Source organism: Patagioenas fasciata, chromosome 5, assembly GCF_037038585.1.
Source record: "Patagioenas fasciata isolate bPatFas1 chromosome 5, bPatFas1.hap1, whole genome shotgun sequence".
NCBI lineage: Eukaryota > Metazoa > Chordata > Aves > Columbiformes > Columbidae > Patagioenas > Patagioenas fasciata.
In genome coordinates this window covers 18,182,602-18,206,449 of record NC_092524.1, presented here as the reverse complement: position 1 = coordinate 18,206,449, position 23,848 = coordinate 18,182,602, and the positions used below count along the sequence as shown (strand labels likewise).

The 23,848-nt window shown below is 38.9% G+C and overlaps 1 protein-coding gene across 1 annotated transcript in view; it reads left to right on the top strand.

Annotated features, from left to right (window-relative positions):
* The window catches only part of MUC2 (mucin 2, oligomeric mucus/gel-forming), a 74,064-nt gene that overhangs the window by 8,302 nt on the left and 41,914 nt on the right, over positions 1-23,848 (top strand). Inside the window, exons 11-31 of the mRNA XM_071808611.1 lie at positions 980-1,049; positions 5,065-5,202; positions 5,751-5,915; positions 6,527-6,621; positions 7,548-7,678; positions 8,331-8,582; positions 9,331-9,383; positions 9,669-9,778; positions 10,157-10,308; positions 10,763-10,901; positions 11,499-11,609; positions 11,919-12,098; positions 13,142-13,381; positions 14,593-14,749; positions 15,883-16,011; positions 17,937-18,084; positions 18,906-18,949; positions 19,471-19,668; positions 20,043-20,072; positions 20,443-20,868; positions 23,519-23,824. Coding sequence (XP_071664712.1) covers positions 980-1,049; positions 5,065-5,202; positions 5,751-5,915; positions 6,527-6,621; positions 7,548-7,678; positions 8,331-8,582; positions 9,331-9,383; positions 9,669-9,778; positions 10,157-10,308; positions 10,763-10,901; positions 11,499-11,609; positions 11,919-12,098; positions 13,142-13,381; positions 14,593-14,749; positions 15,883-16,011; positions 17,937-18,084; positions 18,906-18,949; positions 19,471-19,668; positions 20,043-20,072; positions 20,443-20,868; positions 23,519-23,824 — 3,274 coding nt within the window. The remainder of the gene's footprint in view (positions 1-979; positions 1,050-5,064; positions 5,203-5,750; positions 5,916-6,526; positions 6,622-7,547; positions 7,679-8,330; positions 8,583-9,330; positions 9,384-9,668; positions 9,779-10,156; positions 10,309-10,762; positions 10,902-11,498; positions 11,610-11,918; positions 12,099-13,141; positions 13,382-14,592; positions 14,750-15,882; positions 16,012-17,936; positions 18,085-18,905; positions 18,950-19,470; positions 19,669-20,042; positions 20,073-20,442; positions 20,869-23,518; positions 23,825-23,848) is intronic.

Genomic DNA, 23,848 nt, shown 5'->3' with positions numbered 1-23,848 from the left:
GATCTAAACCAGGGGTGTTAAACTCATTTTTACTGGGGGCCACATCAGCCTCCTGATTGCCTTCAAAGAGCCAAATGTAATTTTAGAACTATGTAAATGTATCTACTCCTACCGCTGATCTAAACTGAACAAAAGATGAAGTTCAAATAAGCTGATGTTCTCCTCTCTTCCCTTTTCTATTCTGTGCTATATGATTATCCTCACTGTATTCCAAGCAGCCTGGAAGTAAGAGTACCATTCTTTCTCATCTCACAGTATTTTACTTTATTCAGATATAATTTTATAGATCTAATTGAGTCTTTTTCATCCTATCTTTGACTCTTAGTACAATCCAACCCTCATAAGTGTTTATATTTTCATCCACTTCAGTATTCTGTTTGGTTATAGGAATATCTATACTGTATTTATACGTAATTTTACATACATGTAGACATGATTTTCCTCCTGTGTTTCTGGTCTTCCATGACCTAGCCAGTATGACTAGAACAAAATCAAATCAAATCAGAAATGTGTCATTTTATGTTTCTGTATGTACAGAACAATGTTTTATGAGGTAGTTTAACAAACTGCTTTCTTTCCATTCCAGAATAATACTAAAGCATTACACTGAAGCTGGGGCACATGCTTTTGTAGGGAATAGGAACTTGCTCTAGAACCTGAAGCTCCAAATTTTTTTTTTACTTGCTGAAACCAAGGTGCCAAATATAAACAAGCTTTGCATTTTGTTACTGCTATTAATTGTTGTAGTCAGGTGTAGTTGAAACACTGGATAGTAAGACCAATACTTACTGGTATCCTGCAGGTCAACTGTCACATTCAATTTTCAGACAGATTCCTCCTTTCAAAGATTTTAAGTTTTAGTCACAACCTAAATCTACAAACTTTCTCCCCCTTTTTTTTTTTTTTAATTTTTATTTTCTGTTAGTTCCTTTTCCTCTCAGTACCTGGAACCTCATTGATTCTATTTACTATGTTACAGGTGGTGGTTTTCAGATCAGATGGCAGTGTGTTACTGAATGACATGACAGTGAATGTGCCTCATGTGTCAGGTAAGGGACATAGAGTTATGTGTCATGTGTCACACACCTGAATTCTCATGTGGGAGTGTATTTTTTCAAGGATAAAAGCAGAAGAGAAGCACAGGAAATTTGTTCGAATTTTGGAACAACTTTGGGATAAATATGATTGAACAGTTGTCACTGAGAATTACATGGGCAGACAGACTCTGTATGCAGTGGATAATTGGGAAAAATGTCCCTGGACATTTTTCATACATCTTGAACATACTTTGACAAGTATCTTGGGAAAGAAGAATTGTTCTGGCTTAAATTTAAAGCAGATAACTTAACCTGCCTATAAAAATGGCTATTTAGCACTTTCAAAGTCTGGCTACATGCTGTGGTCATGTCCTGGCTCTCAGTCATGATGAGGCTCAGATATGTCTGCCCCATCCAACTTCCAACTTCTTCCCAATTTTTTTTTTTTTTTCCTGTGGGAAATTTCCTGCGGAAATTAACTGCTGCATTTTCTGGTCAACCATGGCAGGAAAACAGGATTTGCTGTGTAGCACCCTCTCATCTTCCCAGCTCACTTGAGACATCAGCATCATTTTATATAATCAGTAAATATAGACAGGCACTTTCAGAGGCTGACTCAGGTCACATAATTTAGGAGCCTAACATCTGGTGGAAATTCGCTACTAAGGAGAAACTTTTGAATGGAATGTAGAACTTTATCACTCTTTTTTTTATATGTTCAGGCAGCACGCTAGCACAGGATGTGTTGCTTCTTATTTACGGGTGTCATGCATGCGTGATTTAGGGTCCTCCTTGCCAAAGAACAATGTTCAGATCACTCAAAGAAAAGTGGAACTTCACAGCATGATGGCAAGGTTCACTCTATTACTTGCTGTGTGGAGGAAATATGCCAAGCAGAATCAGGTGAGACTTGCTTTAGAGTGATTTCTATGGGGACAGGAGATGTGAAAGGGTAAAGGGAGACCCTTCCATTGAGTCACAAGGTTCAGAATGGACCCCCTTGCATTCTAAATTCCTTCTTAGAGAGGAGCCTAGGTGTGGCTGGACCCAAACTTAGCCGCAGGCTTGATCAACAGTTTAAGTCTAAGAGACATGGAGGGTAAGGGAAAAAAGGTAAGGGATTGTATGTATTTATGGCCAAAGGGTATATGTGCACACCCAATTCTTTATATCACTCAGCTAGGATTTTGAAGTGTCATTATTCTGCATCTCAACCTGCCTAACTCCCCTCCAGGGGCCTGGTGTCAGGTTGCTCCGAAGTCTGGGTCCTAGGAATCAGGGCTCATAGGAATAAATAATTTAATGGAGTAGTATAGCAGAAGGGTTGGTTTTAGCTGGGTGCCTTCACAGAGGTCCCAGCCATGTATATAGAAATCCCTGGATTCTTATATCCTTACAGAGTATTGACCCACCCCTCACACCATGATTCAATAGCAATATTTGAGTCTGAGGTCTTCTTGCTTCTCACTGGATTCTTGTCTTTGATCTCAGATGGGCCTTTGTTTTGTCTAGCTGTAGATATTGTTTATAGTTCATGAGCTTTGAAGGTGTTGTTTTGTTTGAATGAAACCTTTTCTTCCCAGCAAAGTGCAGAACAGGCCCTATCTTGTGGATGTTCGTAATGTCTTTTCATTAGCCTTGAAGTAATTTTCTCCGTGGTCAATTCTGTTCTTCCCAGCAAAGTGTGAACCAGACCTTATCTCACAGATGTTCAGTGTAGCACTTTTTGTTTACGTGAAATAGATACGAGTTTGGTAAACATAAGCAGAACTTGACAGCATACAGCTGAAGATTTCAGAACAATCAGCTTACTAAGTAATATGAAGCAGACAGTATATTAAAAATCACACAACCATTTAATTCTAGGTGGCTCATTCAGTTCAGTACACATTTACTTAAGCTAAATGACTGATATGAAACTTAAATTGAGCTCATCCAGTGATCTGTGAGCAGTGAAAGATCATTGCCATTTAGTCAGCTTATTCAGCAGAAAGAGCTCAAGGTAGGCTCATCCAGGCTGTAATATTTATAGAATAAAGTGGTTGACTCATAGTCAAATTGCATACAGTGGGAAAAATGTGCAGAGTCCCCGCATCCACAACCTATCAGTGTTCAGTGTGATGTTCTGCTTCCTTGTGGTTTTCCTAAAAGGAGTTCTTGACCCATCTGCAGCTTAGGCTTTTACCTCCTTTGGAGCCTGGACCAAACTGCTGCTGGTTTGACTGGGGTGGGGGAGGGGCTGTCAAGTGCATCCACCACAACTGGCCTACCTGCAGATGGAAAGTTACTTTCAAGGAAGTAATTATTTATCTGAAAGGACAAGTATTCACGCAATGATTTGTTCATGGATGCTTGTGTAAGAATAATAACAGTATGTAGCTGAAAGATTAGAGAAATTAAAGTGTTTTAGGCAATAAAATAGACTATTAAGTAGATTAAATATATAAATAGAGCATATGATAATAGATTTGCTATAAGAAATTAATTGGCCAGTAGGGTTTTTTTAAATTTTATTATAGCAAAGATTTTGATACTGTCTCTCACAGTATCTTTCTGGACAAAATATTCAGCACAGCTAGACAAGTCCTTAAATAAGATCTTGGGTGAACAAGTGGCTTAAAGAGCTATAGTAAATGGGGTTACATCAGACTGGTGGGCAGCCACCAGTGGAGTTCCCCATGACTCAATTTTAGGGCCAGTGCTCTTTAATGTTTTTACGGTCTGGATACAGGAGTTGAATGTACCTTAACTAATTTTGTTGATGATACTGAATGAGGAGGAGCTGTGGGCTGCCTTGAGGGTAGGGAGTCCTTACAAAGAGATCTGCATAGACTAGAAAGCTGGGAAATCACCAACTATATTAAATTTAACTAAAGCAAATTCAGGATTCTGCACCTGGGACAGGGTAATCCTGGTTATACATATAAACTGGGGGACAAGGGGCTGGAGAGTAGCCTTATGGAAAGAGATCTGGGGGTTTAGGTTGATGGTAAATTGAAAATGTGTTAACAATGTGCCCTGGCAGCCAAAAAGGCCCAAGCTGTCCAGGGGTGCACCAAGCACAACATAGCTAGCTGGTCTAGGGAACTGATTCACTGGTGTGGCCCCACCTCAAGTACTGTGTGCAGTTTTGGGGTCTTTAATATAAGAGGGACATCAAACTATTAGATTGTGTCCAGAGGAAGGCAATCATGATGGTGAAAGGTCTTGAGGGCAAGACTGATGAGAAGCAGCTGAGGTCACTTTATTTTTTCAGCTTAGAGAAGAGAAGGCTGAGGGGTAATCTCATCACAGTCCACAGCTCCCTCAAGAGGGGCAGTGGAGGGAGATGTGCTGATCTCCTCTCTCTGGTGACCAACAATAGGACATGGGGAAATGGAATGAAGCTATCTCAGGGGAAGTTCAGATTGGACCTTAGGAAAAGGCTCTTCACTGTGAGAGTGGTTGGTCACTGGAACAAGGCTCCCAGGGAAGTGGTCACAGCTCCGAGCCTGTCAGAGTTCAAGGAGTGTCTGGACATCGCTCTTAGTCACGTGATGCAGTGTTAGGTAGTCCTGCGAAGAGCAGGGAGTAGAACTTGATGATCCTTATGAGTCCTTTCCAACTTGAGATATTGAAGCCAGGTTCCTCCGCTATGCTGATTTCCTATGTCAGTTCTGCTGATTTTTCTTTAATGGCTGGATTGACTTATGTATAAACATCTAACTTTTAATTATTAGTAGAATTCAGCTATATATTGGCTTGTAGAGCCACACCTATTACTTACTGTATGCAACAGTGCTGGGTAATACTTTATCAGAAAATCTCTTGCTCTTCAGATTGCTTAGCATTACTGAGTTACTGCTGAAGCTGTATTGCAGAAAATCTGAATTGTATCTAGTTGGACGGTGATTATTAGAGGAAAAAATTGATTAAATTGATCCTGATCTCAGAGTTTTCATGGCAGGTGATACCTTAGAAGCTAATAAGTGTTTCTTTCAGCAGCCTATGTGTGTGTTTACTGCACAAATAATGTTTTGTTTTTCAGCCAGCTTCTCAGTATTCCAACCTTCTTCCTACTACCTTATTGTACAAACTTCTTCGGGGCTTCAGCTGCAGATCCAGTTGTTTCCAGTCATGCAGCTGTATGTGACTGTGGATCAGTCAGTCCAAGGAAAACTTCAAGGCAAGTGTCTATTCAAGTGGGAGGCCCAGCCACACTGTTCCACAGCTGAAGGGTCATGTATTCTTTACATAGGTGATATTTTGTGCTATTTATTGATTCAAGAGGAGGAAGCTAAATGCAGAGACCAAAGCATTGGAAGAGAATTTACTCAAGCAAACTAGAAATGTTTTTTTATTATTTCATATTGAAGTGACCTATCAGTCTGGTGCCAGTACATGAATGTTTCTTAAAATCTTCCTTACTTTAGTATTCAACTAATTTTTAACTATCCACAAAACTAGGCTTTTGGTGCATAAAAATACAGGTTAGGGAGGTGATCTCATGAGGCAAAGATATCTTCATGAAGACTATTCTTCTCAAGAGGTTAAAGATTTAAAATAGGGCTCCTAAATCTTCAGTACTTGTAGCTTGCATTAATATTGAGGTACAATAATCAGCTATATGAACTTCTGGTTCAAATGTTTGTGATCAGTTCTCACTTTCCCTTTGACAATTTAGAATGACAATGAGTAATAATTAGGTAAAATATTTATTTTCTTGTTCAACAGGACTTTGTGGAAACTTTAATGGAATGGAAGGTGATGACTTTAAAACAACCAGTGGGCTGGTAGAAGCTACAGGATCTGCCTTTGCTAACACATGGAAAGCGCAGACTACCTGTACAGACCAGGTAGAAAAGCTGGAAGACCCCTGCAGTCTCAGCATTGAAAGCGGTAAGCACACCACCAACAGATGGTTGACTTCTGCCAGAGGGAGCAGCATTTGTGGTATATTACTGTAACAGGCATGTAAGGGTTGTAGTGTGGCACTGAAGATTTTTAGAGCACTGCCAAATTAATAATTAATTTCTGCAAGTATCTATACATACCAGAACTGATATCCCATCAAATAGAAGACACAATTTAGAGGGTAATTGCAGAAGAATCCTGAGCTGGAAGATAGGGAAGCTAGATGATTAATTTATGTTATCTGCAAGGGCAGCTTGTATTTCTTTGTATTATTTATCGCTGTGTTTAACTTAGCTTTATGGTCCCCAAATTGAAAGGGTTGTCACAATTCCATGTAGAGAAATTGCTGCAGTAAGATACGATTTTTGATTTTATGATTGTCTGTCTCCTGCTAGGTAACTGAATCATAGAATAGAAACATATGTACAGTGATTGTATGTACTTTCTCCATTCCTGAAAGTGCACACAGTTCATACTTTTGCATTGTGTTTATGTGACAACATAACTAGACAAGGCAAAAGCCAGATAAGTGAATGTAGTGAATGTAATGATATAATTTAATTTTTCTCCTTTTTAATTTTTTTTTTTTTTTTTAGCAAATTATGCTGAGCATTGGTGTTCTTTGCTGAAAAATTCAGAGGGTCCTTTTGCAAGATGTCACTCAATTGTTGATCCATCAGAATACTATAAGGTATTGTAATTTTGCACTCTTTTTAGTACTGCTTTATTTCATCTGAATGACTGTAGATATTTATAATTGTTCGAACATTTGAGACATTACTGAGTAGCTTGCCCCTAAGAGCTGCTGAAGTTTCTGCAGTGATTAACTGAGGCAGCATAGCGTGCATCCAAAGTGTCTTCTATGATGAGATTCTTATGGAGTGCTGCTTAAGAGAAAGATAAACTTTTTCTTCTGGTTTCTTGTGTTTTGTATTTAATGTACACTTTTGTTGGATTGGATTTTTGAACTCGAAGGGTGTGCACAGAAAGTTTAAGTATACCCTTCTTACACATTAGTTGCTATTAAGCCAGAAAAAAAAAATAATGTAACTATTTATTAAGTTTCCTGTATTGGTTTGAATGTAACACTAAATCATTTTCATGCCCAAATCTGCATGGTTTCTTTTTCCCCTGTGCTCATCACATAGTGGTGAGACTTACCTGAGGAAAAAGAAGAAATTCTGAAGTCTTTGTTCATACCTAGACCTCAGTCTAAGCTCAATTTTTTTTGAAGATCCTAATAGATCTGGTTAATATTTAAAGATTCAAAATCCACCTGGACACTTTCCTGTGTAACCTCATCTAGGTGTTCCTGCTCCGGTGGGGGGATTGGACTAGATGATCTTCAGAGGTCCCTTCCAATCACTAGCATTCTGTGATTCTGCGATTATGATTTTTAATTTTTATGGATCTTTTAATTTCTAAGTTACAATTAAGAAAGAATGGTAACAAAATACTTTAATGAAAGGAAAGCAGTCCATTCCTTCCACTGTTCTCTGATTGTGGGAATTAATAAAAACATTGTCAGAAAAAGGACACAGGATATTTCATAGTAACTGAGTTGCAATTGCTCATTGATTTCTGGTGAGCTCACTGACCCTCTTGTTCTTTTTTCAGAAATGCAAATATGACACTTGCCTCTGTGAAGACAGTGAAGAATGCTTGTGTGCTGCCCTGTCCTCTTACTCAAGAGCCTGTGCTTTCAAAGGGGTCATACTGGGAGGCTGGAGACAAAGTGTCTGTAGTAAGTAGTGGAATTGTAATCCCTGTGGAATCAATTTGCCACCAGAAGTAAGCATGTTCTCTTGGAATTTGTCAGTTATCTCAATATTAAGAGATTTGGAGTATTTTAGAAATGTCTAATGGATGTAAAAGAGACAATGATTATGATGTTTACTAATTCATGCTGTAGTTTTTAGCTGTCATTTGTTCATGACATATTTAAAAGTAGAATGCAATATTTTTCACTGTCACCTTCTTTCCTCAGTTGAAATAATAATACTGTTTCTGTCTTAGATTAATGGAATCCCAGCCACCATGGCTTTTACATTATCTTCGCTTATCAGTGTCTTTGTTTATCATTGTTCTTGTTTTTCATCAACAGTATAGTATTGCTGAGACTAGGAATATACTATATTGTGTTCTGTCTCTGATTATCAGTATGTGAAACAAATATGGGTGTGAAAATAGTAAGTATTAGCAGCAGTTAAAAGAAGCCTTCAACTTTTAAAGTTAGGTTAGCATTACTTGTGACATATTTTTTTTACTTTAATAAAATATAAGGGAGTACTTTTACCATTACATGCTGCATAGCCAAAGAAATTAAAACAGAAGCATCAAGGTTAAATTATCTGTCCTTCATCTCTTATTTATCAGTTTGCTTATTTTCCCTCCAGCTAGTGAAGTATCTGCCTGCTCAGGAAATCAGATTTTCCTTTACAATCTTACAATGTGCCAGCAAACCTGTCGTTCTCTTGCTGATGGTGAAAAGCATTGTTTGCAAGACTTTGCTCCTGTGGATGGCTGTGGCTGCCCATATAATACATACCTGGATAATCAGGATACCTGTGTGCCCATCTCCAAGTGCCCATGTTATTATAAGGGATCATACCTGGAACCAGGGGAATATGTTACAAAAGATGGAGAACGCTGGTATGTTTTACTGTGGTTTCTTGTTTGTGGAGATAAACGTGCTTTCAAAAATTCCATATTAAGTGTAAGCTACTTCACAGATAAATGTTACTCTGAAGACACACAGTTAATAGGACTTTGCTGAGCAGAGAGGTAAATGGAAGATAAAAGTCCAGCTATTGTTTTCTTGTTGTTTCCTTCTCTGCTTCTGTCTTCCCCTTAATATATATTTACTGTAGCATCCCTTAATATGTATTTACTGTAGCACAGGCTTTTGAAGGCAACTTTCATGATTCTCATTTTTTTTACCATGAACTCTGACAACAGCTTGCTACATGAATCATCAGTGCAAACTGTAGAGTACTTCCATTTCTCATGTGGCAGAAGAAGCATGCAGGTCAACAAATTTGCGGTGTATGAGTTGAACAGGCATCAAAATACACTATATATCCAAATGAAGGCTTTGATTTATATTATCATTACTATCTGTCCCCTGAGTCATCAAAAAGCACAGTATTAAAGATTAATAGAACATCTGTCATTCCTTAAAATACGACCTTTCTGTGCATTATGCTGCAGATCTTGCTACGCTTTTTTTCCAAGTGAAAATTCATAACTGTGCTTCAGTAGAGTTGAAATATCAGTATTATGCAGGATGTCTCTGATAAATGCTCTCAGATGTAAATAAACAAATCCTGAGATTTAAGCTGAAGACTCTGAGTTTACTTTTTTTTTTTTGAATTTCTGTCTTATTTCACTTCTTTCCTAGTGTCTGCCGAAATGCAAAGATCCAGTGTACTTCAGTGAAATTAAGAATGGAAAGTAAGTGCTATTCTTTAAAGTAAAATAAAATAAAAAACATAACCCAACCTTAAAACCCAAACCTGCACTTTCCATTTGTATTCTCCACTTATTTGTCTTGTGTGTTTGGTTATTCCCTTTCTGCAAAACAGTTGTGCATTTTCACTTTGTTGCCTCTTTTTTTTTTTTTTTTTTTTTTCATAAGGATACACATACCCCAAGATTTCTGTCTCAGTAACTACCACCTTTCACACACATTTATTTTCGCTTTCCTTGATTCACGTCAAGCAAAAACATACCTTGCAGGTTCAAGAGAATGTTCTTCTAACAAGACCTACTTTGATTGTGACGGAGCCCTTAAGTGGACTTCGCAAACACCTGTACAACTTAGCTGTCATACTCCTGAAACTGCTCAGGTATGTATTCAGTTTTTCTCTATGTCATGTTTCCTTTATTCTGTGTTCTTTAAATTACACAGTCCAACACAGAAAACACAGTAGTAACAAACAGTTCATTTTCTTTTACTCTGCTGCCAATTTCATGATTATTCTCCTCTCCTTTTTATTGTGTCTTCAGTAGAGTAGCACTTTTCAACTGAAATATGATTTGTATTAGTGTTCTTAGACAATCAAAAAAGAAAAGCATTAGAAACTTAGAAAGAAAAACCTTATGAAACTAATGTATTAGGCTGTTTCGTTATAAATGCAGCTTTTACTGGAGTGCTTTTGAAGAAGCAGAAGAAAAATGCAGTGCTTTTTCATAAAGTAACAGTTATTTCTCCTTATATTTCTCAGTTCCAGGCAGAGTGTGTCTCAGGCTGTGTGTGTCCTGAAGGTCTATTTGATGATGGCAGAGGGGGCTGTGTTGAGCAGAAGGACTGCCCGTGCATTCATCATAACCTGTGGTATTCTTCTGGACAGACGATAACAGTGGGCTGCAACACCTGGTAAATTATAATTTTGTACTCTCTTCTAGAATATATTCTGTGCAGTAAACTTATAGTCCTGTCTAGGCTTATGTACTACAGTGGTTGCTATGGTTGCATGTATAAACCTTAATTTTCAGGCATACTTTTTGCTGTTTGAGGAAATAGAGATTGTGCTGAAAATATTGGGGTAATAGCTATATCTGTTTTCAGAAAACACCTCTTATTGGGAAAGTGCAGTAATTTTTTAGATATAGATGCTATCAGATCTAAAACATGTAGCTGGTCAGAATTAAAAATCATGTTATACGTTTAAAACTAAGCTAAACTATTGAGGTTAAGACACTCTGTAACATCAAAACGGGTATTGTACACATTATCATGTTGTATCAGGTAACTGTTCAGTTTGTTCTGCAGCTTTCCAAACAACACTTTTGGTGAGATCTGAAACTTCAACTCTTCTGCTCTCTTCTAGTACCTGCAAAACAGGGCTTTGGACCTGCACTGAAGAGGTGTGCTATGGGACTTGTACGATATATGGAAGTGGCCATTATATCACCTTTGATGGAAAATTCTATGACTTTGATGGGAGTTGTGAATATGTGGCTACTCAGGTAATGTTCATCAGTAGGGCTGAAATGGCATCAAATTGCTTTGAAGATCTGTTTCCTTCTTTGGTTTTGACATTCCATATTGCCAGCCATTACTGTTACCGAGGTGTTTACACATTCTGTCAAGATAAATTCTGTATTTTCAGAACAGGCAAGCCATGTGAATGTTCTTATTTTGTTTTGTTTTTCTATGCTGTGGTTGTGAATCGTATGTAACAGCTATTTTCCAGTGGGACCTAACAGCTCACTATCAGCAGTTAAATAAACCAAAATTCTAAGCTTACAAAGATATTTATATTCAAAGCTTAAAACAAAAATATTTATGTTTAAAGATATATTCCTGATTTTGTTTTATTATCCTGCTTGTTTCCCAGGTTTTGCCGCACATGAGACTGTGTTAACTGTTTATATGTATGCAAAGGTGTATATGTACATGTTCATGCATCTCAAAAATATATGTATGTACTTCAAATATGAAGCATCAGTATCAATTTATACATTGTGGAGATTTAAAGGATTGAAATTATGAATAGTTCTAACTAAAATTTAAATATTCTATCTAATTTTCTTTTGCTCATTTTTTCTTCTTTTTTTGAATAGGATTTCTGTGGTGACAAAAATTCTGGTGGGTCATTCAGTATCATCACAGAGAACGTCCCTTGTGGAACTACAGGAGTCACCTGCTCAAAGGCTATTAAAATGTTTCTAGGGGTGAGTAATGATAGTCAGTGTGTATATACCTGTATCTAAGTATTTTTTTAAAAAGTAATGCTCCAAAGCCATATCCCGAAAAGCAGCTATAAAAAGTAAATGTTAGAGGACCCATCAAATTAATATGTACAGGTGTGGATTCTTAGGTACTGAAAACTGTCTCAAACAAAGCTTCCACGCAACTTTCTGTTAACTTGAAAAGTCATCCCAGACTTTGAACTATTGATTTCAGAATGAGTTTTATTGTTACTAGTGTCTAATATTTTATCTCTTCATAAAAGTTATTATATTTTTCTTTTTACCTTTCAGAAAACAGAACTGAAATTAGAGGACAAAGATTATAAAGAAATTCAGCGAGATGTTGGTGATGATGTGCATTATTGGAACAGGACAGTAGGCCTCTACCTTGTTATTGAGGCCAGCAATGGTGTGATGCTTGTCTGGGATAAGAAGACTACTGTTTTCATCAAGCTGACCCCTGATTACAAAGTTAGGACCTGTCTGTCTTTTTCTGAAGTAGCAGTATACATAGATAAATGAGCTAAGGAAACATAAATGTTCTTTTATTCTGACTCCATATTTAACTCCTGTATTGTCTTCATATTGATGATAAGTGTGCATTATTACTATCACACCTTGCAAAGGTGTTACTGGAGTTTCTTACAGTCCATCAAAATGCATTGCAGGGAATGCATAGCATATGACTGCAATGAAGCTAAATATCTAAGGCATTCCAAGTTTGTGAATATTAAGAGCCAAGCATCCAAAATAATTTAGGGGATATGAACTGACTGTACATACACTTGGAAACTAGCATGGAATCTCAGCCCTGAGTCAAGATCAAACTCCCTGTACAACCTATGGAGATGTTAGTTTCCATTTCTGAAAATCAGCATGCTGAATTATAGAGTACTGAATTCATCAGACTGAATGAGGACGTGCAGGGTTCTATAAACAGGGATATACTGTTGCTTGAGGGGGTTAAGGTACCTTAAATAGCACCATGAAAAATATACTATTGTAGGTGAGTGACTAAATTATAAGTCTCTTCTTCCCTCCTTCCCTGCCCCTCCCCCTTGCCTCCCCCCAGAAGAAATGGTGCTCATTATATTAGAAGCTTTTAATAAAACCGGTTTTGAGCAGAATGAAATTCCTTCAGGCTTGTATTAATAGCTAGGTTATGATAAATTGAGGAAAAATGGAAAATTAATTAATTCTTCTCAGCTGAAAGAGGCTTAGCCACTGTTTAGTGTTATAAGTTGGACGAAGAACCACAGAGACATGGAAATGCACAGGATATAATTGGCTTCAAGCAGAGAAGACACATCAGCTGAGTAGTTTGCTGAGTACACAGACAAATAAGGGTTTAATTTCTGTACAAATTATGTGGAAGTAAAGATGAAAATACATCATTTACAGGGAGAGGCAGTCATCCTTTTTAATGTCAATGTTTTGCTCTTGCTTCACTAGAGTCTGTTTCTCACTTCCATGGTACGTTTAAAAGCTGGGGATACATTAATTTCCTTTTCCAGGGCAAAGTGTGTGGCTTGTGTGGCAACTTCGATGACAAATCTAACAATGACTTTACAACAAGGAGTGGGCTGCAGGACACCAATGCTCTGACATTTGGGAATTCCTGGAAACAGTCTTCCATGTGTCCAGATGTCACAGAAGAGATTAAGCCCTGTGATGTGAAACCACATCGGAAGTCATGGGCAGAGAAAGAATGCAGCATCATCCGAAGTGAAGTCTTTGAAATTTGTCATTCCAAGGTTTGTAGAGGGAAGTGATGGGACAGCACAGTGCATTTCTGTTGCCACAGAGCAGAGAGATCATCAGAAATGAATGAAAAGATGGTGAAGTAGAGTGATCTTCAAGTAAGTCTATACAGTTGCAGGTGTCAGTACATTTCAGAGAGCCTTAATCAAAGTAGTCTGAGTATCTGTGGCAATGGGACTGTGTCAGTAGTGGTGCCCCACAGCTGTACAAGCCCTTCTTCATCACCACAGTTTCACTGCTACTACTGTGCAAGTTAGCTTCATAAATTTAGCCTCAACATCTCTGTGCTGCAGTTGCACCATCTCTTGTTGAGACACTCTCAATACTCTAAGTTCTGAAAGGCCTTGTGATGATCAGACCCATCTTCTGACAGAAACCCATACTGTACTTGAAAGATGGCTGTTGAAGATAATGCCACTCCTTGTAATATTCAACCCACAGAAGGGATCTTCTTGTAAACTGTTGGCATCGCACAGTTTAGACATGCTTAGCTGCTAGTATTCTGCCTCCAAATTCTCATAGCGCACACAATGTCAGTCTCACAGCTTCCAGAGCACAGTGCACAGAGCGTGCTTCTCTCTGTTTCTTCTCTCTTTACCAAAGTATGGTAATATTAATAACAGTTTGTTCTTAATTCACAGTGGGAAAGCCAGTAAGAATTATTAATCTAATTAACTTATTAGATGTCTCTATGTTGATTCCTCCAGCAGCTAAAATCCAGTCTAAGTTTCTCCTCTCGCAGTCCCAGGCAAAAAAATGAAATGTTTTGTTAAAGTGTCTTTGGATAAATTCCAAAAACTGGCAAGCACAAAATTCTCTGCTTCATATTTGGTGTGAAGTGCAGTCTTTCTGACGTTGCTCACTACTTGGTTGGCAGAGCTCGATGGAAGATAAGACTTCATTGGCATCAATACAACTTCGTTTTGGGAACAGAGAAATGAAACTCTGTTAGGAAATGTGGGCACTTATCAAGGGCTCTTGTTTTTTTCGCTCATAGAAAATTATGAAGGTGCTGTATTACTTAAAGTCTGTTACTATCCAAAAGAGATTAAGCAGCTTCAAGCCTATAATGGTTGTTTGAGATGTGGCAATTCTTAGAAACAGTCTTATTTCCACCCAGCTCATATCTCGAGAGATCTCTCAATCTTACTAGTTTGAAAACTAAATTGTAGATGAACAGTGGCACCATTTCTTTCCCCAACAGGTAGACCCGCTTCCTTTCTATGAAGCTTGTGTTCATGATGCCTGCTCTTGTGACAGTGGTGGAGATTGTGAGTGCTTCTGTTCTGCAGTTGCTGCGTATGCTCAAGAATGTACCAAGGCTCAGGCCTGTGTTTTCTGGAGAACTCCTGATATATGCCGTGAGTAACAGTAAAACACAACTGTATATTTCTGACTGCTGTCAGAAAGCCTGTCAAATCAATCATTAATAATATCACTGCGAGGTCATGTTGGCTATACAAGGCAATTTATTTTCACAACATACCAGGGAACAAACAGAACTCGTAAATTTGTATATTTTAATTATATTTATTCAACCTAGGTTTTCCCTTTCCCTTTCGCTTTCGTCTTCCCTTTCCCCTTTTCCCTTTTCCCTTTTCCCTTTCCCCTTTTCCCTTTTCCCTTTCCCTTTCTTCTCATCCTTTCCCTTTCTTCTCATCCTTTCCCTTTCTTCCCCTCCTTTCCCTTTTCCCTCTTCCCTTTTCCCTCTTCCCTTTCCCCTAGCTGAGTTTCAAGTCATCCTTCCATTTTGCTTGATCATTGGTGAACTGTAACTCCTGTTATCTTCTCTCTTCTGTTCAAATTGTTCAGATTTTGATTTTAGCAAAAGTATAGAAAAATACTCCTGTGTAGATTAACCTAATCAGTATTGAGTATAATGTGTCCATTAGTTGTACTAATACTCATACCAGTATGTCATAAAATAATGTAAAATAATATTTAAATTAGTGTTTCCCCCGAAATTGCTCAAAACAATAATGTGAGATTCTAAGTAGCAGAAATGTTTTTTTTTTTAATTTAAAAAATTTGTTCTGACTCAAAATTAAAGCTAGCTGTAGTTTTTAAGTGTAAGAAGTCAGTGAAACAGAAGTTATAAGTTATAGTCAACTCTGATGTTTATAAAAGCTCCTTCCTCTCTCCATAGTAATCTAAGCTGAATTCTGTTTTAAGTTGTATCCATAATACCTCATGTGCTTGTCCTTGGCCTGCTGGAGGTGACTCTCAGCCCACGTGATAAAGCAAGATAGAACTATTTTGAATATACTACAAGTTTTAGGAGTTTGCTAGTAACTAGGGAAGAAAAATACTCTCAAAAATTTACCTTTCATTTTCAAGTAAAATCAATACCAAAAGTCCAGGTCATATACCTGAAGAGAAATTTCGTGGGCTTAATATGTGGGTTCATTTAGTTTGTACCTTTGAAGACCTGACCAGAGCTGCATTCTGGCAACCATGTTTTTAATCATCTTCTCTTTATTTTTTTTCTCATCAGCAATATTTTGTGACTACTACAACCCTCGTAATGAGTGTGAATGGCACTACGAACCTTGTGGCAGTAAAATCACAACCTGCAGCATGATTAATAATGTCAGCACCAACTTTTCAGTACCATACCTGGAAGGTAATAAATTCCCTGGCAATTTTGTGTTTCATTTCATAGAACTTTGTCCAGATATCGTTTAATGAATATGGAATAGTCAGTCAGCTTGACAAGATGTTCCTAAGTCTACTATGTTGAAATTGTCTCCCGTCTTACATAGATGTTTCTTATAATGTAATTATAGATACATTGCTGTCACACATAAAACTAGGTCTCTGCTTGGGTAATATCCTGAAATGTGCAAGATTACTACACCATTTTTACTTTGCATCCAATCCTAAGGGCATTTCAAGAGAAAAGGAAAACCTTTTACATGGTAAAGAAGCAAGTTAATGTTCATTGGGGTTTTTTAACCTTATCATTCTTTATGTATCATATCCATCTTGAATTCATTAAATTAAAGTGCAGAATCCTTACAGCAGCATTTTAGAATAGAAAATATCTTTAATATCAGACACACTGATCCTGCTGCATATTGGATTCTTAACAGACACCACAAAATGTTGTCAGAGGGCCACTGCAGCCTACACCATTTTAATTGTATTTCGTTTGTAGTTTTTATTTAGTCTTTAAGACCAAGATGTGAGGCTAAAACAGGTTATTTCATATGCCATCCCACTTTGAGAAGGCATAATCCATTTAAATGCCATTTTAAACCTCAAAGTATGTAGAGATATGCTATTAGTACGTGAAAGTCCTTGTACTTGGTAACTGAAAAGGAACTGCATGTTATGGGGACTGCAACTATCGAAGAATTTGAATAACTTTACCAATGTCTTCTGTTTTACTACATGCTAAAGTTGGAGAAAGCAGTCATATTTTTGGCCACACAGTCTTTTTGGTTTGGACTGGAAGCAGTTATCTCCAGTTTAGGGATTAGAAATAACTGCCCAGGGATTCGCTTTGCTATTTTAATCCTTGAACTGCTGGCAAGAAAACAAAACAAAGCCAAACCACAACAGACAAACAAATCAACCCTAGCCAAAATATGTAACAAAAAAAACTCAAAACAAAACAAAAAGTTGACTCTTTGTTTTGATTGTTTTAAATTATCAGAAAGATTTAGAAAGTGTTAGAAGGCAGATTATAACATATTCAATTTTATATATATATATATATTTTTTTTTTTAATATTCAGTGAAAATGCAGAGCACACTTAGTTTTGTTATGACACCTTTACTACACTCTTGTAGCATGAAGTGACTTTTAAGTAGCAGTTGATTATATGGTAATTCAGTTTATAGGCTATTTAGAAATTCAGTACACTACAGAGAGGATTTTATGTAATTAAAAATTGGATTTCATGAGTGTTTATTTGGAAGCAGGACACAATGATTTTTTAAAAGTATACTTACGTGAAAAATGCAATAAGAATTGACAGATAATTAATCCCTTGCAGAAGGGGTTTGGGTCACTGGCCAAGGGTATGGAAAAATGCAGATAAATTATCTGTTTAGGCTGGAGACACCTGGCCTCCTAAAGGCACATCAACAAGGTCTACTGTTGCAATAAATATAGTGAAAAACCTGTTTATTAATGACTACACTTCTATATTTTTCACAAAATTATTATAGATATAGGGATCACATTTCAATGGCTGCAGAAAAATTGGGATGTTTCTCTGTCTTAAAATTACTAGCTGCCAATAGAAACTAATATAAATTAGGTGTTTACCCAATATCTTGAACTAGTAAAAACCAGATTTCTTAGTTTTCATTACTAAACTCCTCTTTAATCCTCCTCACCTGAATATTAGCAATGAGAATTGTTTAATATAAGTCTTTTGGAAATACTTATTGTCCTAACATTAATTTGAATTGGAATTTTTAAATTTCTTTCACTATGCTTGATTCAGTGAGAATCATTTACCTTCAGAATGTATCCCATCGAGTTAACTCTTTATACTTTTAATTCATCCTATATGCTGTTTTACTTGTCATCGACAGGGTGCTACCCCAGATGCCCTAAGGACAAGCCTGTTTATAATGAGGAGACAAAGGAATGTGTGCCTGAAGATCAATGTGGGTGTTACTTCAATGGAACCTATGTTCCCACGTGGACCGAAGTACCCACAGAAGAGACCTGCACAAAATGGTATGTAAAAATGCAAAAACATCTGCAGTAATTCAGGAAGGAATTTATGCATGCTGAGCCCCTCACTTAGTTTATGGGTGATCAAGCAAATGGGATGCAACTTCAGCTGAAGAGCTGGTGTATCCTAGCATTTATATATACAAATCAGAAGAACAATGTCATTTATTACAGTTGAGACTTAAACTCAAAAAATGCTTGTATTTACAATATGTATAGATTCTAAACTTTTTATTCATAATTTTCCAAACCCATAAGAATCCACATTTCAGGTTGACCATGTTGTTACAATAAGTGTATTAGCAAATTCATTAAATATACTCTTTGAAGTGCCATAAATGTTATACTGACATGAAACCCGAGTATGTCTCTAGAACAACCTCTTGATTCTCATGGTGCTTTGGGAAGAATGGGGCTACTCTGCCTTGCATTCTCACTTAAAACTGGGATTTCAAAATCACTGTAATCTGAAATGGTCTATACTAACTCTGAAAGAAATACCTGAGTCCTAACCACTCATTCCTAGAGCCTTATTAGTGATAGCACAGACATCTATATCTTCATTGCTCTGAAAAACAGTTGTTATTATTGCAACTTGCAACACAAAGTCATTTATGATAGTTTTAATATGTTGTACTTAAAGAATGAAAGTGGTGACTTAGTTTGAGTGAAATAGTGATAGGCAATTTTGGAAAAAATATATCCAGAAAAATATCCAGAATGAAGATCAAATGACAAATTCCTATGTTTCTGTGCTCTTGGGTCTGCTAACAGGTGCCATAAAACATATGCAACATTTTAATTTTTGAAAATTTTGCTTTTAGTGTCTGTTCCCCCTCAGGATCCATAGAGTGTACACCAATCAAAGGTAAATAAAGTTTGTAATTTTCTACAAACAAAAAGAAAAAAGTGCATTGAACTGCTTTGTCTGTCTCTTTGGAATATTTTTTTCCAGTTCAAATGCAAGTTCTAACCAAGGAAAATTGGGCAGCACTTTTGTTGAACCTTGCTGTTAGTACTTCTGGTTCAACCTTTTCTCATGTTCCTTTATTCTTTGTCCCTATGTTCCACATCCAAACTAATTGATTTTACCACAAGAGTTTGCACTCCCAGAACATGTAGTATATAAAAGTGTCAGATAGTAAATTACAATTTTTATTTCTCTCAAAATATTTAAAAACCCAGTTTGTACATCTGTTCCTCTAAACATTTTATGCAGGGCTTTATTACATATGTAATAATGTTCTTCTAAATGTTAAGATAAATCAGTGCAATGTATCAGATCAAAACTCCAGTTATAGCTCTGAAATTCTTACTTGTCCGTAAAGATTCTGCCTTCATCCCTTACCCGTTAGTAGAAAAATTGCACAGTAAAGCTCTTTCTTGCAGGGTGTCCTTGTGTCATCAATGGAACGAGTTATCAAGTGGATGAAATTGTGGCAAACATACAGGATGGTGACCGCTGTATAATATATGTTTGTGCAGAAAATGGTTCTGTAGTTGTTCAAAGAAATTATTCTTGCCCGTCTACAACCACATCTACAATCATTTCAACTACCATTCCTACCCCTACTATTACAACTATAGGTAAATATTCAACAGAAGTGTGCACCTAAAAAATTATTTTCTTTAATTAAAATACTTTTAAAGATAGAATGTACAAGTATATGAGCTTATAGTTGACACAGAGTGATACTTATGAATAGTTTTATTACAGGACATTGAGAAATATTTTTAACACTTCGAGTTGAAGAAAATGTTTCATGGAAGAATTTATAATTATAAATATACAGCGTGCCTTCCTAATTCTGAAAAATGTTATCATCTTGGTATCCTGCTGAGAAAGTAGAAATTGTTTCAGTATTCTCAGCCAAAAAAATGTAATTAAGATATTTAAAACTACTATTATACTTTTTTCTAAAGCTCACAGATGATGAAATATTCATTCTTTTCTATTTCAGTTGCCACCACAAGCCCTCCAGAAACTACAAGTAAGTTTAAAATAGAAAACTGGATTGTCAGAAAATGTCAAAGGAATATTTTATGAAAAGGAAATTAAAGATGACCACTACAGAAAAATATTTTTGAAACAGGAAAAAAGATGTATTTTTTTTAATTGCAAAAATGTGATAAGTATAGACACAAGAAAGACATTTGAAGGCTTCAGCTTGGTGATTTTATTTTGATGCGAAGTTTTCTGTTGAAAAACCTTGTAATAAACTAGTTTTAGAACTCTTTTCTCTTGAAAAAATGACAAGTTGCAATGCATTGCCATAGTCCTTAATGGAATACAATACAAAATTAACCTTCTCAAAATGTTCTCTGTAAGCTCAGATGCTGAATCTCTGTCTTTTCTTGCAGCTCTATGCTTTGAATTCGTCTGTAATTGGACTGAATGGTTTGATGTTAGCAAACCTGGAGAAGATGGTGGTGACTATGAAACGTATGATGCAATAAGAAAAGAACATGGAGACAAAATATGTGAAGCTCCTGAAAAAATTGAGTGCAGGGCTAAAGATAAACCTGATTTGAGCTTAGAGGAAATTGGCCAGAAAGTAGAGTGTAATGTTACATATGGACTAATCTGTAAAAATGAGGAGCAAGATCTAGCTCTGTGGCCACTTTGCTATAATTATGAAATCAGGGTGAATTGTTGTAAGTGGCATCCTTGTGAGACTACAAGTACACCAAGTTCAACACCAACTGCAACTTCAACCACCACTAGCACAACAGTACCCATCACAACTACAGCCAGACAGCCAACAACAATTACCACCACACCCACCCCAACCATCACAAGCGGATTCACACCATCAGTCGCCACCCCAATAACTTCACCCCCTTCAGGTATTTAGCAGACCAATTCTCTCTGCTCTTTCTTTGCAACAGGAGAAATAAAGGGCTGTCAGCTTCAGGGCTGTCAGGCATGTCATTGCCATAGCAGATACTGTGATGGCAGGAAGTCTTGGGAGCTCTGCCCTTCCACTGGAAAGAAAATCCCTACAAGGACCCATTGTTCAAGATTAGACTAGGCCTTAATTTAGACTACTATAACTTTAGACATAGTCTGGTTGTGGCTGTGCAAAAATTCTTCCCTTGATTGTCCTACTTTACCTCTGTCATTGATAAAGTTTGCCTGTGATTATAGATCTAGGCAGTCTCTGCAGACTTCCACTTGGGAACTATGGTCTTTGGCTTCTGAGATCCCCTAGTACGCTGTGAACCTCTTCATCAGGGTGACTGCACCATGGGGAAACCACATAACAACCAGCAATGAATGTATTCATTCTCAGACCACAGCATCCCCGCTCAGTTCTTATTCCATGACACTGAGAGGTGTTCTAGGTAACAAGGCAGAAATAGGAAGCCTCACAGAGAATTACTCCTCCAAACATCTTAACCATTGGTAGGGATTTTCAATTTAGTGAGAGGCATACTAAAGCAACATCCCCAGTCTCTTTCAAATGAAGTGATTGCGTTGACGATGACCATGTACAGGTTTGGAATGAGCCTGCTTTTTGGGACCAGAAAGGAAGCCCTAGAGATAATAGATCTTAATAGTCATAAAAGCGTGATGAGAGCCGGAAGTTAGTGGCAGCTGCCTAACTTGTGAATTATTTTCGGTGCATAATGTTCCTACTGATGCATCCTGCGTGTGTCTGTTTTCTCTGTCCATGCTGTTTCTAGCAGCCCAACCCCCGTCCACAACGAGCACAGTGTCCTCTACACCCCCATCAACAACCACTCCCACGTCAACAGCGTCAAAACCTCCCACCAACACCAGCACCAGCACCACCATCGCCACCACCTCAGTGCCCCCCAGCAGCACCACCAGCAGCACCCCGGGGACAACAACGATTGTTACTGGCCAGTCGACACCCACCCCAACTACTGCAAGCACATCCACGCCCACACCGACATACACCTCCACCCTGCCAACTACCTCCGCACAAACTAGCTCCACACAAACTATAGGTACTTGTCTGCTCTGCGCTGGCATGTGTTGCCTTGCCGTGGGAGAAACAAAGGTCCTTGAGCGCTTCAGCTTGTGCCTTCTGTATGGGATCGGGGGTGGGGGTCATTTTTGCGGGTTCCCAGAAGAGGCATGTGCCCAAATCGAGTGCTTGGGCTGGCTTTTTCAGAAGTGAGAAGGGTTCAGGGGTCCTGGGTAGAAGGTCTTGTGCTCCCTGAGTCAGCAGCGCTCCGAGGAGGCTTGCTGTTCAGGTGCCTCTGCCCGGCTTAGGCAGACACTGAACTGGCGGGAAGTCTTGCTCTTGCTGCTGTCGGATCCCGTCCTTCAGCTGGAGAGAGCGTACTGAGCGCGACCCAGGTTGTGCAATGGGAGCGGGGCTTGATTTTATGGCACTGCCACGTCAGGCAGTGTTTGGGTGCAGCCGTGCAGACTTTCTTCCTTTTCTTGTTCTGCATTTCCTCTGTGGCCATCGCCGCCACTTACCGGCAGTGCTGTCTGTAAGGAAGCTTAGAAGCTGTTCCCTCAAGGGTCTGGGGAAAGGATTCAGACTGCGGACTGACCCTTGATACGGAGCATGGCTCCGGGCAACCGGGTTCTTCCAGCGTTCCCATGAGCGTTGTTCTCCAGCTGTCTGCGCGCTGCTGGGAAGCAAGCTACCGTTTTGGCAGCAGTGCGTGTCCTGTGCCTGCTTCCTTTGGGGTCATGAGCCTCCCTGGTGTTCGGTTTGTCCCCGAGACAGTGAGGTGGTGTGAGTGGCACAAAAAGGTGAGAGAGTGGGCGGGAGTCCCTGTTCAGTCCTCCTCCAGCTCGCGTGTTGCCCTTACGCGAGTGTTTTTTGCGCACGTGACGACCAATCCAGGAGTTGTGCCCTAGCTGCAAGGGGGAGGCACATGTGGCTCGGCAGTGCCTGTGTCCTGGTTTGGCCCTAGTGTGCTTTGTATGGCCGGGAACAGGAGGCCGGCCCACATAAGAGAACTTTGCTGTTGCCTGGGTTGGCTGACGGATGTAGCAGCGTCCGAGGGCACTCTTGTGCGCACTGGATGCGCAGAGCACCACCCGCGAGTGCGCTGGTTCCCCAGCCTGTTTTCTCTGTTCCTGCTGTTTCTAATCGTTGCTCCTGTTGTCGTCCCCCAGATTGTACATGCCAATGGACAGACTGGATTGATGTGAGTTACCCAGACGGTTCTGACAGAAATGGCGGTGACAATGAAACCTTTGAGAATATTCAGAAGCACAATCCCTCCTGGGTCTGCGTGAAGGCGGAGAATATTTCATGCAGAGCAGAGCGATTCCCTGATGTTCCCATTGAAGATTTGGGGCAGATCGTGACATGCGATGTCAGCACAGGCCTCATCTGTAACAACAGGGATCAAGCCGTAGGAGGCACATCGGTGGTGCCGGTCTGCTACAACTATCAGATCAGTGTCTGCTGCATCCCCAACCGACCCGAATGTATTCCAAGTACCACCGCCAGCACCACGACGGCCCAACCCCCGTCCACAACCAGCACAGTGTCCTCTACACCCCCATCAACAACCACTCCCACGTCAACAGCGTCAAAGCCTCCCACCAGCACCAGCACCAGCACCACCATCGCCACCACCTCAGTGGCCCCCAGCAGCACCACCAGCAGCACCCTGGGGACAACAACGATTGTTACTGGCCAGTCGACACCCACCCCAACTACTGCAAGCACATCCACGCCCACACCGACATACACCTCCACCCTGCCAACTACCTCCACACAAACTAGTTCCACACAAACTATAGGTACTTGTCTGCTCTGCGCTGGCA